This window comes from Oryctolagus cuniculus, chromosome 10 (genome assembly GCF_051225735.1).
Source record: "Oryctolagus cuniculus isolate XC-2025 breed Fujian yellow rabbit chromosome 10, ASM5122573v1, whole genome shotgun sequence".
NCBI classification, from domain to species: Eukaryota; Metazoa; Chordata; class Mammalia; order Lagomorpha; family Leporidae; genus Oryctolagus; species Oryctolagus cuniculus.
The window spans coordinates 46280539-46297260 of record NC_142876.1 but is presented as its reverse complement, the minus strand read 5'-3'; the positions used below and the strand labels follow the sequence as shown (position 1 = coordinate 46297260).

General features: G+C 43.7%; 1 protein-coding gene across 1 annotated transcript in view; it reads left to right on the top strand.

Moving 5' to 3' along the window:
* Nucleotides 1-16423, top strand: part of DSG2 (desmoglein 2) — a 62696-nt gene extending 46273 nt beyond the window's left edge. The window contains exons 12-15 of the mRNA XM_008261177.5: nucleotides 6160-6387; nucleotides 8445-8566; nucleotides 9815-10150; nucleotides 13735-16423. Of these exons, the coding sequence (XP_008259399.2) occupies nucleotides 6160-6387; nucleotides 8445-8566; nucleotides 9815-10150; nucleotides 13735-14754 (1706 nt within the window). The 3' untranslated portion in view covers nucleotides 14755-16423. The remainder of the gene's footprint in view (nucleotides 1-6159; nucleotides 6388-8444; nucleotides 8567-9814; nucleotides 10151-13734) is intronic.
* The last annotated feature ends 299 nt before the right edge of the window (nucleotides 16424-16722 follow it).

Here is a 16722-nt window from a genome sequence, read left to right as displayed (position 1 = left end):
ACCGCGCTGATCCGATGGCAGGAGCCAGGTACTTCTCCTGGTCTCCCATGGGGTGCAGGGCCCAAGTACTTGGGCCATCCTCCACTGCACTCCCTGGCCACAGCAGAGAGCTGGCCTGGAAGAGGGGCAACCAGGACAGAATCCGGCGCCCTGACCGGGACTAGAACCGGGGGTGCCAGCGCCGCAAGGCGGAGGATTAGCCTAGTGAGCCGCGGCGCCAGCTCTTCTCTTTAATATCTCAATTTGGTGGGAGAAATTTTCTTTCATATCATGTATAGACTTCATTAGGTCATGCATTTTCTTCTGATTGCTTCTAAGGAATCCTATGATCAGCTTTTTGAATTCCATTTCTGGCATTTCTTCAGTCTCATCATTTTCACAATCTAGTATTGAAGTGTTGTGTTCTCTTGGGGGCATGATGTTGTCTTCCTTATTCTTGTTTCTTGAATTGGTGTGTTTGTTATTCAGCACTTGTGGAGATACTTGTTGGTTTCTTCTTTGTTTTTTTCACTGTGGTGGCTTTCACCTTTGTACTATGCTTCTGTAGATGAGTGGAGTGTCTGCTTTCAGTGAATACATAGAGGCATGTGGTGGGTGTGGCCAGGGAGCTCTATTCAGTTCTCCAGAGTGAAGGGTGTGTCTGAGGTGACACACCCAGTTTTGGTGTGGTAATTCTTTGTTTTTTATCAGAGGGGAGGTTTGTTCTTGTCTGTTGGCATAGACTTAGCTGAGCTCGTCTCCTCAAAGGAGACCAATGCTAGCACCCAATGGGTGCGAGCCCCAGTGGATATATTATTCATCTGCTCTGCCACAAGGACCACACAAAGGATCTCTGCAGTCCTTGTGTTAGCTCAGATTCCCCAGCAATGTCCCTCACCAGGTAACCAGGCAGCCCTGAGCACATGGAGCTTCCCACAGTGACTGCCCAATGTCCCAGCCACACCCAGGGCCCTCCCATGAAGCCACAGTCCTGGCACATAATCCTCCCACAGTCATGAGCACCCAGCCCCTGTCTGTTCTCCCCACCAGACCCAGGAGTCTCTGCTTAGCTGGTTGCTGGGCATGGACACAAGCTAGCACAGTAGTTACATATTTCCAAAATGCTGCCTGCTGTCTATCAGCTTGTTACCGGAGGGTGATTGGGGAAAGAGAACAATGTGCCTCCCCTTTGTTTTTTCTCCTCTGGTTTGGCAGGTACACTATCCCCCATGGGGCTCTGAGCTGGATTCCCTCTAGGCTCTTCCTGCAACTTTTTTGCCAGTGGCTTGGGCTGCTGCATTCTGGTCTTACCTCACTCTCCAGAGCGGGTGTAGTGGGTGCTGCTGGGGCCCTGAGTTGTGGGCACCCACACCCTCCACGTAGGTTCACTGTGTCCTTCTAATTTACATAGAGTTTCCTCTGCTGCTTTCTCCCTAACTCTTCCCTGGGACTGTAGTCTTTCTACTTTTTTAGAACTATCTTCTAATCTAGAGCAGTCTCTGGATTACTTTTCTTTAAAAAAAAAAAAAGATATATTTTATTTATTTGAAAGACAGAGAAGCAGTGGCACACACAGAGAGAGAGAGAAAGGTCTTCCATCCACTGGTTGACTCTCCAGTTGGGCACAACGGCCAGAGCTGTGCCAATCTGAAGCCAGGAGCCAGGAGTTTCTTCGGGATCTCCCACACACATGCAGTGGCCCAAGGACTTAGACCATCTTCTACTGCTTTCATAGGCCATAGCAAAGAGCTGTATTAGAAGTGGAGCAGCCGGGACTCGAACTGACGCCCATATGGGATGCCAGCATTGCAGGTGGCAGCTTTACACACTATGCCACAGTGTCGGCCCCTCTAGATTACTTTTAATGCCTAATACAATGTAATGTTACATAAATAGTCATTATACTGTTATTTAATGAATAAAGACAATATATATATATGTATTCATTACATATGTAATTTTTAAAAATTTTTTTAAAGTTTCATTTATTTGAGAGGTAGAGAGAGAGATTGAGAGAGTTGTTCCATTTGTAGGTTCACTCCCCAAATAGCTGCAACGGTCAGGGCTGGGCCAGGCTGAAGCCAGAAGCCAGGAATTCCACTCAGGTCTCTGATACTGGAAGTGGGAACTCAGATACTTGAGGTATCCTGTTGCTTCCCAGACACATTAGCAGGGAGCTGGATTGAAAGCAGAGTAGGCAGCACTTGAACTGGTGCTCCCAGTTTAGAATGGAGAAGTCCTCAAAAAGGCTTAACCTTAGCCCTGCACCCCAACAATTTTCCCCTTGTTAAAATATTTTTGATGCATAGTGGTTTGAATCTGCAGGTGTGCATGGAACCCATGGGTGTGGAGGGTCAGCTGTGTGATGGAGACAGCATCACAAGGGGTCTGCTGACCTCCCACACCTCCTTGCCAATGGACACATCCAAATGCCTATACCTTGGACACATCCCTCTTGCTGATGTGAGCTTTTGGGTGCACAATACAAAAAAGACTAGTTAGAAGACTATTTTGTTTTTAACAATAGTGTTCATTTAAAAAAAATTCAAATAGAATTCCCAATCTTTTTTTATAATGATATTTTAAGCATAATAAATATTTATACTTGTTTTTAAGAGGTTTTGAATAATGTTTGGGTCAACTAAAATATCTTCAACTTTTCGCTCTGTATTTATAATTGTTGTGTTTTTGGTTTCCTGTTTAATGTGTTTCAATAATCTGGGTTGACATGTAAATCTTCCCTGTCGTCCTTACACTCTAAAATCCCAGTAAGTTGAACTTTTTATAAAATGCATTGAAACTAAAATTTCTTTAGTACCTTAATTCTAAATAATGATATTTCAACTAAAAGCACAATTCTAAATCAATAACACAATTATCTATGGTTTTTCCAATAGGAATTACAAAGCTGCCATGCTAATTTTCCCAAAATAGGGCTGATTTTTAAAAAATTATTTGTTTATTTGAAAAGCAGAATTAGAGAGCAGGAGAGACAAAGAGAAAAATCTTCCAACCACTGATTCACTCCCCAAATGGCTGTAACTACTGGCACTGGGCCAGGCCAATGGCGGGAGCCAGGAGCTTCTTTTGCATCTCCCACATGGGTGCAGCATCCTCCACTCCTTTCCCAGGTGCAGTAGCAGGGAGCTGGATCAAAAGCGGAGCAGCTGGGACTTGAGCTGATATCTATACGGTGGCAGCTTTACCCACTGCACCACACAGCCAGACCCAGAACTGATTTCTTAAAAATGTTGCAGCAGCTGTATCATCAAACAACAAAAACAAATCCTTGACGATACAAAATACTGAAACTATGTGTTTAATTTGCTTAAATATTCCTATACTTAATTCTAAATCTTCTTAGGGTTTATGTACTCACCTGAAGAAAGACGATTATGGCCTTGATGAACTTGAGTTGCCTCCTACTAAAGGTGACAGTCACCACTGAGATTGACTGTGGGTCCTTGATCCCATGTCCAGCTGTCATGAGCCTGGTCTAGCAGACATCCAGATGATTCCTCTGGTAATCAAGTCACAGGGCTAGAAACCTGGGAAAGCAAAAAATACCCAGTCCTGTCTCAAAAGTCTGGGACTCCCTTGCCCCCACCAGCCTGAATGCCTGGTCGAAGTTTTGCTTTTCTCTGACTGGGATATATAAATGTATTTTGCCATGAACGTGCTGGGATTCCAAGACTTACTTATTTTATCTAAGAAACACGTGGTGTTTAGGATATGTGAGACGTGGTTCCAAGCACTTTACTAACATTAACAGCCCTAGACAATATTGGTACCAGTGTTGTCAACATCTCACACAAGAAGAAGCATGCACAGAGTTTTATTGATTTTCCTCAGGTTACAGAAACAGAACAGAGCTTGGAGCTGGGCTCTGAAGTCTGCACCTTACATGGCTGCCACTCCAGGTTTTTGCATGGATCTTCTGTCTAAAAGATGCTTAAGCTTGATGAGTTTGTGAATTTTTTTCATAGTGTTAGAAACATAAATTTTTCAGAATGTACAAGTTGGAGGGTTACAAGAAGTCACTGCCATTGTTCTTTATATAACTATACAATGCAAAGAAAGAAGATTCTGTAAGCCAGGCTTTCTTCTCTCTTGTTATATCAAAAAATGATTATCCAGCTGTCATGGTAAGAAATAGCTTCTTTTGTTTTTATTTCTACTTATCTAGAAAAATGTTTAAATACAGAAAGTTCCAGAAACCGATAAGTCAGACACCTTTGTACCTACCACCTGAAATTCAAAAAGCAATGTTTGTCATATTTGAGTCTGGCTCCTTTGTTAAGTGATAACCAATAAAGGGGAAATTTTCTGTGCCCCTCCTAAGGTGTCCCCCTATCCTGCGCCCCTCAGAGCCAATCGTGAATTCCCTTGTTTTCATCCAGGCCATGTTTTTTCAAGCTCATAGTCCTGAAATGAATGATTAGATCCTTTCTTCACTTTCCCAGAGTTTTCATGCTAAGTTTAAAAGTGTATTTCTAGGGGCTGATTCTGTGGCATGGTAGGCTAAACCTCCTCCTGTGGTGTTGGCATCCTATATGGGCGCCAGTTTGAGTCCCAGCTGCTCCTCTTTGGATCCAGCTCTCTGCTGTGGCCTGGGAAGGCAGTGGAGGATGGCCCAGGTGCTTGGGCCCTGCACCCGCATGGGAGACCTGGAAGAAACTCCTGGCTCCTGGCTTTGGATCAGCACAGCACAAGCCGTTGTGGCCATTGTGGGGTAGACCAAGCAGATGGAGGACTTCTCTCTCTGTCTCTGGCTCTGCCTCTCAAATAAATAAATAAAAATCTATTCTTTATTTTTTTTAAAAAGTGTATTTCTAGACATGCAAATCAAGTTCTATAAAATGTGGAGCTTAAAATGAAAAGAAGTTATTTACTTCATAAAAAAAGCAAAAACACTTACTTGTGCTTTTTGTTTCCCTTCATGTCTTACAACTAAATTAATTTGTAATAAATGTTCCACATATGTCAGATAAATTTTGAGCTGTTTAATTGGCCAGGTGAAAACTATTCATTTTTATTCATGTGTAAGAAAAATTTTGAATAGATAAGATAGTTATTTTGAAAGTCATCAAGAGATCATTCGCATAGTGTTTCTTGTGTCATATTCCTGCTAAAAATGTATAACCTGAATCCAGTCATGAGTGGACAATCAGATGAATTCAAACTGGGGAACTTTCTTTGAAATATGGCCTTCAAAAATGTCAAGGTCTTGAAAAGCCAAAAGAGAGAGTGAGAATGTTCTAGATTAGTAGAGACTAACTTGATAGCTAAATGCAATGTGTGGTCTTCAGAGGGATCCAGGATCAAAAAGAACTCTAAAGGCCACTATTACAGCAGGTGAAAGGCATTATATCAATAACAGATATCTTAAAGGTGCTAATGCCCTTTGGTTTTTAAGGGTCCATGTTGGGTAAAATTATGCTATATCTGTAACTTACCTTGAAATGGCTTAGGAAAAGTTCTTTTTAAATTGTTCACAGAGGGGCAGACATTGTGGTGCAGCAGACTAAGCCACCATTTGGGGCACCCACAGCTCTATTGGAGTGCCGGGTGGCATCCAGGCTCCTCCACTTCTGATCCAGCTCCCTGTTAATGCACATCTTGGGACACAGCAGATGATTTACTTAAGTAGTTCACTCCTTGTCACCCGTGTGGGAGACCCAGATGGAGTTCTGTGCTCCTGGCTTCACCCTGGAGAAGCCCAACAAACAAATGTATGTTGCATACATTGGGAGAGTAAACCAGGATATATAAGGTGTGCCTGTCTCTCTCTCTTTCCAATAAAAATAAAATACATTTAAAATTTTTTTTTACAGAAATGGTGAAATAAAAGTCACTCCATGGAAATGTTTTTAGCTTACCCCTTTGTCACTGTGCTCCTGGTACAGAGAATGATTCTTAGCGTTTGGTAGACCACATACATTTGTTAAAATCAGTCATCACGGAAGTAGGTGTCCACATCCAATCCTTTGCTAATTAAAGTGCGTATCTGGGGGCCATGGGCAAATGTTAGCAAGCACACAGTGTGAATTCAACGAGAAGGAAGATTAAGTCATCTAACTGGAGCTAAGTATCAGCCAGCCATCAAAGAACAGTCTGTAACTCAGTTTTGCCTCCCTGGTAGGCACTCATTTTCCTTTCCTCTGCCTCCTCGCCTTACAGGTACTAGCGCGCTACTGCAGCAAAGCGAAAGACAGCTTGGAAGAAGTGAAATTCAGCTCCTGATCTCAGACAGTCAAGGCCTCAGCTGCCCCGAGAAGCAGGTCCTGCAGCTCACCGTGTGTCAGTGTCAGAATGGCCTGGGCTGTGCCGCGATGCAGCGTGATTCCTATGTCGGCCTGGGACCCGCAGCCGTTGCACTCATCATCTTGGCTCTTCTGCTCCTGCTGCGTAAGTCTGTTCACAGCCGCTCTGTGGTCCTTACGTATTTCAGTGAGTGCCCTGCCAGTGATTTGTTACTTTCGTAGTCACTGATTTTATTCCTCTTTTGTTAAGAGTTTTTTAAAATAAATTACTTATTTATTTGAAAGGCAGATAGAGACATAAAGGGAGTTAGTCTCATCCTCTGGTTCACTTCCCCAGTGCCTGCAGGAGGTGAGAGCTCAATCCTGTGGCCCAGCTACTTGAGCCATCCTGCTGCACATGAGCAGGAAGCTGGAGTCAGGAGGGGAACTGGGATTCAGACTCAGGCGTTCCTGTATGGATGCTGGCATTCAAGCAGCATGTTAGTTACTATGTCAAGACACCCATCCCTGGCCGGCGCCACGGCTCACTAGGCTAATCCTCCACCTAGCGGCGCCGGCACACTGGGTTCTAGTCCTGGTAGGGACGCCGGATTCTGTCCTGGTTGCCCCTCTTCCAGGCCAGCTCTCTGCTATGGCCCGGGAGTGCAGTGGAGGATGGCCCAAGTGCTTGGGCCCTGCACCCCATGGGAGACCAGGAGAAGTACCTGGCTCCTGCCATCGGATCAGCGCGGTGTGCCGGCCGCAGCGCGCCAGCCGCAGCGGCCATTGGAGGGTGAACCAATGGCAAAGGAAGACCTTTCTCTCTGTCTCTCCCTCTCACTGTCCACTCTGCCTGTCAAAAAATAAAATAAATTAAAAAAAAGACACCCATCCCTTTGCAGACAGCTGCCCCGCCTCCTCCCTTTTAAGATTTATTTTTTATTTATTTGAAAGGAAGGTTACAGAGAGAGGGAAAGACAGCTAGAGAGATCTTAACATCTGCTGGTTCACTCCCCAAATGGCAACCACCGTGAAGTCTGGGCCAGGCTGAAACCAGAAGCTAGAAACTCCATCTGGGTCTCCCACGTGAGTGGCAGAGGCCCAGGTACTTGGGCCATCTTCCACTGCTTTCCCAGGCCATTAGCAGAGAGCTAGATTGGAAGTGGAGCAACTGAGAGCAGAACTGAGACTCATGGGATGCCCTCATCACAGGCGGCAGCTTAACCCACCGCACCACACAACACTGACCCCTACAGCTGTTCTTAAACCATACTAGAACCCTCATAAGGATGAATAGGAGAATAATAATTGATGATAACTAAATTCATCAAAGCTTGATTTTATATTGTCAGAATGTATCATTTTCTGATTTAAATAACTGAGGTTATGTATGTTCCTTTTGGCCTAAACCCTGTGAATGTCCCCATTTGGATGAACTCAAGAGACCTGTATTGCATGCTCAAAATTCTACTATAGATTGAAACATTATGGCAGTTTCAATGTTCTAGAATACTTGAATGCATGAAAATTTTTCTACCTTTAGGAGTGTTTGGACAGTGGTTTAAAAGAGTGAACAAGGGAACAGGCATTGTGGTGTGGCAGATTAAGCTACCACTTGAGACACTCACATCCTACATCAGAGTGCCTGGGCTCAAGTCCCGCCTCCTCTTGCAGTTCAGCTTCCTGTTAAAGCACCTGGAAGGGAGCAGATGTGGGTTCCTGCCACCCACATAGGGACCTGGATGGAGTTCCTGGCTCCTGACTTCTGCCTGGCCCAGCCATGGCTGTTGCAGCCACTGGAGAGTAAACCAGCAAATACAAGATTTCTCTGTCCCTTCCTCTTTATCTGCCATTAAAAATAAAAAGTGAGAATGAACAGAACAGTTTAATCTTTAAATTGGTGTGTTGAATTGGATATTGTCTAATCTAATCCAGTCTTGCCATTCTACTCAGTAACTATAGGTACCCTTTTTGCAATGAACAAAGCCTTTTAATTTGTAAGTATCCCTATTTCTGCCTTCAGACTCTAGTGTAACTCATCCAAAAAAAGAAAAAAAAAAATGTGGTGAGGTAGGATCAGGGCAAATAAAAGAAAGAAAATAAGACTGTAAATAAATGAAGACTGAACTCCAGGAAGTGATATGCATATTCCAAAATTCTGCAGTGTGGATATAGAAAAATGTCAGGATTAACTTCTCGGCCCTCCATTGTGTTTCTGTGCAGTTGTCCCACTCTTACTGCTGATATGCCATTGTGGAAACGGTGCCAAAGGCTTCGCCCCCATCCCTGGCACTATAGAGATGCTGCACCCCTGGAACAATGAAGGGGCACCGCCAGAAGACAAGGTCAGTGCACCAGATGGCCACGTTGCTTGTCTTTCCAGGTTTTGAGAGCACCTGGGAAATGTGTCTAAGGTTTTGATGGTGAGAGGTAAAGTATTTCACTCACATGCCTTTGGGAGCAAAAAGGTGCAAACCACAGCACGTTTTGTGTGTGTTGTCAGGGCAGAGTTGAGGTGGTTTTACTCTACTGTTTTATGTGCTGTGTTACAGAGAAGGGCCAGTGTGGGTTATGGGGTGGCCTAGAGAATATAGAGCAAGGGTCAGGGAGAGTCAGAGTGCAGAGATTTAGGATGGAAATACTGGTCCTGATAACCGACAGACAGTCTTTCACAACCAGGAACTCCTCCATTTCTCCATTTCCATTGCTGCAAGGTGGGGTCAGCAGGGGTAACTCTACACCCTCCGCAATAACAGTAAAATGTTGCAAAATCACATTGCTAACTACTTAATGGCCATCTCCCCTGGTCTCTCTGTTGCATCACCTGGTTCTCATCCCCATCTGCCAGGAGCATCATCTCTACTAGGACAGGATTTAGTGTCAGGTGTCAGAGAACTCAGAATAACAGTGGTGTAAGCGTAAACGCGGCCCGTCCGGGTTCACCACGAGGATTCCCCCACAGCGCTGCCTCAGTCTGCTCCTGTCTTGTTGCTCTTCGTTGAATGAGTTCTGTTCCCACCCGTGTTCCAGACCTCACTACTCTTCCTGCATTCCAGCCCACGGATGGGAGAGAAATGAAGAACTGCCCAGCACACTTCCCAGGAGCTGCGTGCACCATTTCTGTGTGACTCACGTTGGCCAAGGGGCCGTCCCTAACCAAGTAGCTACAGTAGAGGCTTGGAAATGCGGTCTTTATCTTGGGTGACCTTGTTTCCAGAGGCAGACAAAATTAAGTGCTCTATAGTCCTGGGAGAAGGCATGAAACCATGGAGGGAAGTTGAAGTGCAGTTGTTGCCAATACTGCAAGTAAGCTAAGAAAAGTACAGGAAGTGTGACTTTTAGTTTTTTCTACAAAAGTACTTTTCCTGTACTTTTTTGTACAAAAGTACAGGAAAGTGTGACTTTTAGTTTCTCCTTGGCTTATAATCAGCCATGAAAACAGGAAGGTAGAAGGAAGATTTTCCTTAGACCAAAACAGAAGTTATGCAACCCAAAATATTTTTTCCTAATTTGCCTGTATGGACAAAGCACAGGCCCTTCTTGCAGCCATGGTGACCTTCTGACACAATTCTCGACTCTATTTGCTCTCACAGGTGGTGCCGTCGCTTCTGGCAGTGGACCACGGGGAGAACCTCGCAGCGAGAAACGGAGTAGGCAGTATGAGCACCAAGGAAGCCACCATGAAAGGGAGCAGCTCTGCTTCCTTCACCAAAGGGCAGCATGAGATGTCTGAGGTGGACACCAGGTGGGATGAGCACCGCAGCCTTCTCTCTGCCGGGGCCACGCAGGTGACGGGGCCGGCAGGAGCCGGGCTGGGCACTGAAACCATGAAGACCGTCAGAGCCACGGGGGCTTCCAGGGACGCGGTTGGAGCACGAGCGGCTGCAGCTGGGCTGAACGAGGAATTCCTACGAAGCTATTTCACCGATGTAAGGATTGGTTTTTACGGCTGGGGAGGAAGCAATGCATTCGTATATGAATGCAGTAGGGTAATCACTACCTTGTGTCTAAATTGGATGTTGGAGGTTTTCTGGGTTTTGGGTTTTGTTTTGTTTGTTTGTTTGTTTGTTTTGCGGGGGATGGGGGTATGCTTACAGGCAGTGGACAGAAAGAGATGTAACCCATTGAATGAGCCCGTATTAGCTACGTTATTCTGTGATAACAAATAGCCCACAGTTTCAGCTCTCACAAAGGCTCATTTCTCACTTCCATTTGTGTTTTGGCCACTTGGCTCAGCCCTGCCCCACCCTGCTCCAAAGCGCACGCTGAGCGTGCAGGGTTACGTCCGTGCCCGGGAAGCTGCTGTCAGCCCAGGAGAAGAGCCATGGCAGGGCTGGGCAATGGCCCTTAAGGCCTCTGCCTTTTACACACTCAGCGTTTCATTGGCCAAAGCAAGTCATACGACCACGTTAAATGTCAGTGGGTCAGAACGCACGATCCCCCTGAGGAGTATGCTCTTTAGGGATGAGCCCAGTAGGGAAAGCAGAGAATGTATAACCACACACACAGTCGATTCAGTCCATTTACATGTCACCTCCTGTATCAGGGACTTGCTACATTACTTGATACATTGGTAGCTCCACTACTAATGGGATATTTACACAAAAAATGATGAGAAAAGTTGCAGGAGACATAATCAGATGCAGGCAGAAGCTCATGCCTGGAATTCGGAATTAGAATCAAGGCTAAAGATAAAAGCGTTACCTAGAGACAAACTACATTTCAGAACAGGGATTACTACCAGGAATCATTGAAATACTTATTTTATAATGGAAAATGAGTCAGTTCATCAGAAGGTCTGATATACCTAAATATGTCAGGATAATAACAGAAATTCAAAACCTTGAAGCAACAACTGATAGAACTAAGAAATAGACAAATGCATAATTGTATTTGCAAAGTTCAGCCTCTTTTGTCAGTAATTGAAAGATTGAGTAGACAGAAAATCAATAAGGATACAGAAAATATAACAATATTGACTGATTCTAATTGGCATTGGTTGAAAATTCTATGCAACAAAAACAGAGTACTCTTTCTTTGTGGCACAGACAATATACTGGGACATAAAATAAGCTTAAATAAGATGAAAAGAACCACAGTCGTGCAATGTTCTTTGAGAAAAAGAAATTAAACCACAGATGAATAGCAAAGAAACACATAAAATATATTTTGCAAATATTTGTAAATTATACATTTTTAAATAACCTGTGGGTAAAAGAGAAAATAACAGAAGCAATTAGAAAACATTTTTTTAAAGATTTATTCTATGTATTTGAAAGGAAAAACTATAAAGAGAGAGAAGGAAAGGAGAGAAAAGAAGAGACAGAGATCTTCCATCCTTGATTCACTCCTCATATGGCCACAAAAGCCTGGGCTGGGCCAGGCCAAAGCTAGAAGCCAGGAGCTTCTTCTGGGTTTCCCACATGGATGCAGGCCCAAGCACTTGGGCCATCCTCTGCTGCTTTCCCAGGTGCATTAGCAAGGAGCTGGATCAAAAGCAGAGCAGCCAGGACTTGAACTGGTGCCCATGTGGGATACTGGCACTGCAGGCAGAGACTTAACCTTCTATACCACAGTGCCAACCCCAATTAGAAAACATTTTAAACCATTGAAGATTAAACTGCGTTTTATTTTCCAAATTTGTGAGTCATTGCTGAAGCAGAGCTTTAAGCAACGTTTATAGCAGAAATGACAGTGCTTATTCTAGAAGATGGGTCTCGCATCAGTGACCTAAGCAAAGTTACACAAAGAAAAACAAATCAGACCCAAAGCAAGCAGATAAAATTTAATGATGAATTTTAGAGCAGAAATCAATGAAATATCAAAAGGGGGGGGATGCAGTTAAACAAAAAGGACTATTTAAAGAGATCAATAAAATTAGTAAGGCACTTAACTAGTTTAATTAGTATATGAAGAAAGTAAACACATTATCAATATCAGAAATAAGGTAAAGAACACTGCTATAGATCCTACCGACATTATAATAATTTTTTAAAGATTTATTTATTTATTTGAAAGGCAGAGTTACAGAGAGGGAGAAAGATCTTTCATCCACTGTTTCACTCTCCAGATGGCCACAACAGCCAGGGACAGGCCAGGGACAGGCCACATGGGTGGCAGGACCATAAGGAGTTAGGCCATCTTTGCTGTTTCCCAAGTGAATTGGCAGGGAACTGGATGGGAAGTGAAGCAGCTGGGACTCAAACCAGCACCCACGTGGGATGCCGGCCGGCATTGTAGTGACCAGCTCAACCCGCTATGCCACAGAGTGGCCCCAGTTGTTTTTTTTTTTTTTTTTTTTAAAGCAGTACTGGCTGCCTTTCTGCAGCTATTTCTGTCCCCTCGCCTAGATTTGCAAGTTGCTGGAGTGCTTTCCCACGCTGCTCCTTTCCACCCTCCTGTGTTTCATCCCCTCCTCTCTGCCAGCTGCAAGTTCCCTTGACCTGGATGGTGGGCAGTGTCAAGGCAAACCGCTTCTTGTCCCTTCGTTGTCTCAGTGCTAAGCTGCAGTCTTGTGCCCTGTTTGCTTCATTTTTATGCTTTTTCCCTTTCTGCTCTGATCCTGCTGAAGATCAGTTAGGAGTGTAGGTACTCACTTTCGGTCTGGAAATAATTTCAGCATTATCTGAGAATGGTAGAAATTTTGAGCTTATAAATTATCTTTTTTTTAAAGATGTATTTATTTATTTGAAAGTCAGAGTTACACAGAGAGAGAAGGAGAGGCAGAGATAGAAAGAGAGAAAGGTCTTCCATCCACTGGTTCACTTGCCATTTGGCCACCAACGGCCAGAGCTGCACCGATCCAAAGCCAGGAGCCAGGAGCTTCTTCCAGGTTTGCTATGAGGGTGCAGTAGCTCAAGGACTTGGACCATCTTGTACTGCTTTCCCAGGCCATAGCAGAGAGCTGGATTGGAGGTAGAGCAGCCGGGAATCAAACCAGCACCCCTATGGGATGCTGGCACTGCAGGTGGTGGCTTTACCCACTACACCAAGCACTAGCCCCTATAACTGATCTTGATCCAGCTTACTCAGTTACGAACTCTTAGCTACATTTGCTGTTTGCTTTTCCATCTGTCTCTTTCCCTTCCTTCTCTCCCACAGCCCCCCACTTCTCTCACACACACACATCACATCCTTTTACATTCCCACAGTGCAGTTAAAAAGTGTAGAAACTTAACATGACATGGTCCATATTTCAACTTAGCCAGTTATCACAATAATACCACTGCAGCAATGGTTTTTCCTGTGCAGCTTCCTACATTCCATTCAATTCCATGCCACCTTAGTCTCCTTTAATCTGAAACAGTCCACTCTGCCTTTCTTTGCTTTTCATGACATTAATATTTTTTAAGACTGCAAATCTGTTGTGTTGTGTGATGTCCCTTGGTTTTTCGTTCTCTGACGTTTCTTCATAATTAGGTTCAGGTTGTTGCATTTTGAACAAAAACGTAGAATCTTATTTTTAAATGAATTTGTGTTGTTTACTATTTATCTATTTTTATTTCCATTTCAGAAAGTGGCCTCTTACGCTGAGGAAGATGACATCCACATGGCCAAAGACTGCCTTCTGGTTTATTCTCAGGAAGAAACTGAATCTCTGCACGGTTCCATTGGCTGTTGCAGTTTTATTGAAGGAGAGTTAGATGACCGCTTCTTAGACGATTTGGGACTTAAATTCAAGACATTAGCTGAAGTTTGCTTGGGTCAAAAAATAGGTACAGATCTGGAAATTGAGCAGAGGCAAAAACCTGTCCCAGCACCAAGAGTGAACACAGCTTCGCATTCCCTCTATGAGCAAGCAGTGGTTAATTCAGAGAATGCCTACTCCTCTGGCAGTAGCTTTCAGGTTCCAAAGCCTTTGCATGAAGCAAGTGCAGAAACAGTGACTCAGGAAGTAGTCACCGAGAGATCTGTGTCTTCTAGGCAGGGTCAAAAGGCAGCTGCACCTCTTGCTGATCCATTGGCTTCTAGTAATATCATAGTGACAGAGACGTCCTATGCCACAGGCTCTGCTGTGCCACCAAGCACTGTGATCCTGGCCCCTAGGCAACCCCAGAGCCTCGTGGTGACCGAGAGGGTGTATGCTCCAGCTTCTTCCTTGGTAGATCAGCATTTTGCTAACGAAGGCAATGTCACTGTCACTGAGAGAGTCATACAGCCTAATGGGGGCATACCTCATCCTCTCGATGGCACTCAGCATCTGCAAGATGCCCATTATGTCATGGTGAGGGAAAGAGAGAGCATCCTTGCCCCCAGCTCCGGGGTGCAGCCCACTCTGGCCATGCCCAGTGTAGCAGCAGGACAAAATGTGACAGTGACCGAAAGAGTGTTAGCCCCTACTGCTCTGCAGTCGAGTTACCAAATGCCATCCGAAGCCTCTGTCATGACTCGAAAGACCATGGTGTCTGGAGCTGGAGCCTCTGGCCCTTTGCCAACTTTTGGTTTAGAAGAATCTGGTCAGTCTAATTCTACTGTAACCACATCTTCCACCAGAGTCACAAAGCATAGCACCATCCAGCATTCTTACTCCTAAACAGCCATCAGCCAAACGCTGACGCAGAGTTCAACTAGCAGTGACTGAACATGTTTTCCATATGCCAGACATTCTGTGAGCCTTACTGGCGTGCAGTGATGCACACACACTGAGCTTACACTTTGTCTCAGACACTCATAGGCCAAGCACCCCACCCCCACGGTCTCTGCTTCCAGGAGCGTGTTTCAGAAATGCTCTGTGATTTCCTGAGGACTCGGTGCTGATGCTGTTGCTTTTAGTGAGTTTTGCAGACAATATTAACAAAAGGTAAATAGGAAATCTGGCTTCTGAGAATTTACCAAGTTAACACGGTGTGTCCAGTTCATCAGCCAACCCCAAGAGCAACCCGGGAACTGACTGGATCTCACTGCATTCTGTACTTTAGTGCACCTAGCAGATGGTGTGCATCTCATCTGCCCAAAGATACTGGCACAGTCTGGGCTGCCAGTTTTACTGCTGGTTTACCTGAAGCCCTTTTCAGTCTGTGTGAGATTAAATTTTGGGACACTGACATGATAAGAACACACACTGTATGTTTCTGTGCCTGTGAATGCACTCGTGTGCTCTCACACCCTTGTTGTATGGTCTTAAAAGTAGCATTATATAGACCTGTCTCTCAACAATCCTGACAATTTAGGATAAAATGCATAAATAAATGCCTTTTATAGTAATAAAATGCAGCAATAAATGAAAGCTCAGGATACATTATCTTCTGAATAGCTACAGTTTACTACAGCTAAGTTAGCCAACTATATTTCTACTATGGTAGATACTGTGCCTATTTCACTGCTGTATCTCCTGGGAACTAACATGGTACCAAATGAATACTTGCAGAATTAAACTAAGCTTTACAAACCATTCTCTTTTATTGCCAAAATGTCAAAGGACTGCATATTTCTATAATTATGATTTAATCTGATGTCTCAGGGTAGTTAAGTGCTGATAAAGACTTACTCCATGAGTAGTAACCTGACTCGCACAATATCCTTGCCTTTCTTCTTAGAAGTCATTTGGGTTATTTAGCACCTTAAATAGAGTGCATTTTCCTGCTCCTAGAGATAATATTTTAAAATGCATATGCATATCAGTAATTTATATATTTTCCATAACAAAATTATTTTCATAATTCTTAGATACTAATTTCTTGACTTTTAAGATATTTTTCTGCAGAAGTGAAACTTTTTAAATCGACTTTTGTAGACATTTTCTAAAATACTGTTTACCTGAATTGTGTTTGCAAAGGATTTATACAGTGTGCTCCCACTCAGAGTATAGAAGTAAGGGCAAATATTTTTGGCATCAAGAGCTAAGATCATGGCTAAGATGGAAGATACTTTTCTTTGATAATCTAGAATTTTTTACTCTGCATAATAATTCTTTTTTATTATTGACTTAGATATTTTTGCAAAGTGCACAACAGGATTGTCACTGCTGTGTGCAAAATGTAAATATGACCTGTGTACTCAGAACATACCTGGTCTTAAGCTTCCTCTTTGGGCAGGCTTGACAACCTGAGCTATAAGTTGTATATGGCAACCACACTTTCTACATGGTTTCCTGTATTCCTGAAAAGGTGATTTGCATTCATTTTTACATTTGTTCCTTGGAAGCTTATATTTGTATGTGTGTCATCATAAAATATTTAAATAAAAAGACTGCTTTCAAGTGACCCTTTCTCCACATTTTTTTATTGCTCTATCATAGTTTACAGGGAATATAGAAAGCTTGGTGGTTAAACGCCCTCAAAGCAGGTGTTTCTTGGACTTTGTTTTTTGATTAGAATCACTGACTGCTGTTCCAGCCAGCCTCTTTGGAACAGAGTGTGGTTTGTCCCTATGCAGGGTAGAATGCAAGAAGGTCCAGTTAAAATTTGAGTTTCAGATAAACAAGAGTTTTTAGTGGAAGTGTATCCAGTAGTAAAAGGGTACAGTATCTGTTGTTTATCTGAACTTCAAATTTACCAAGAGA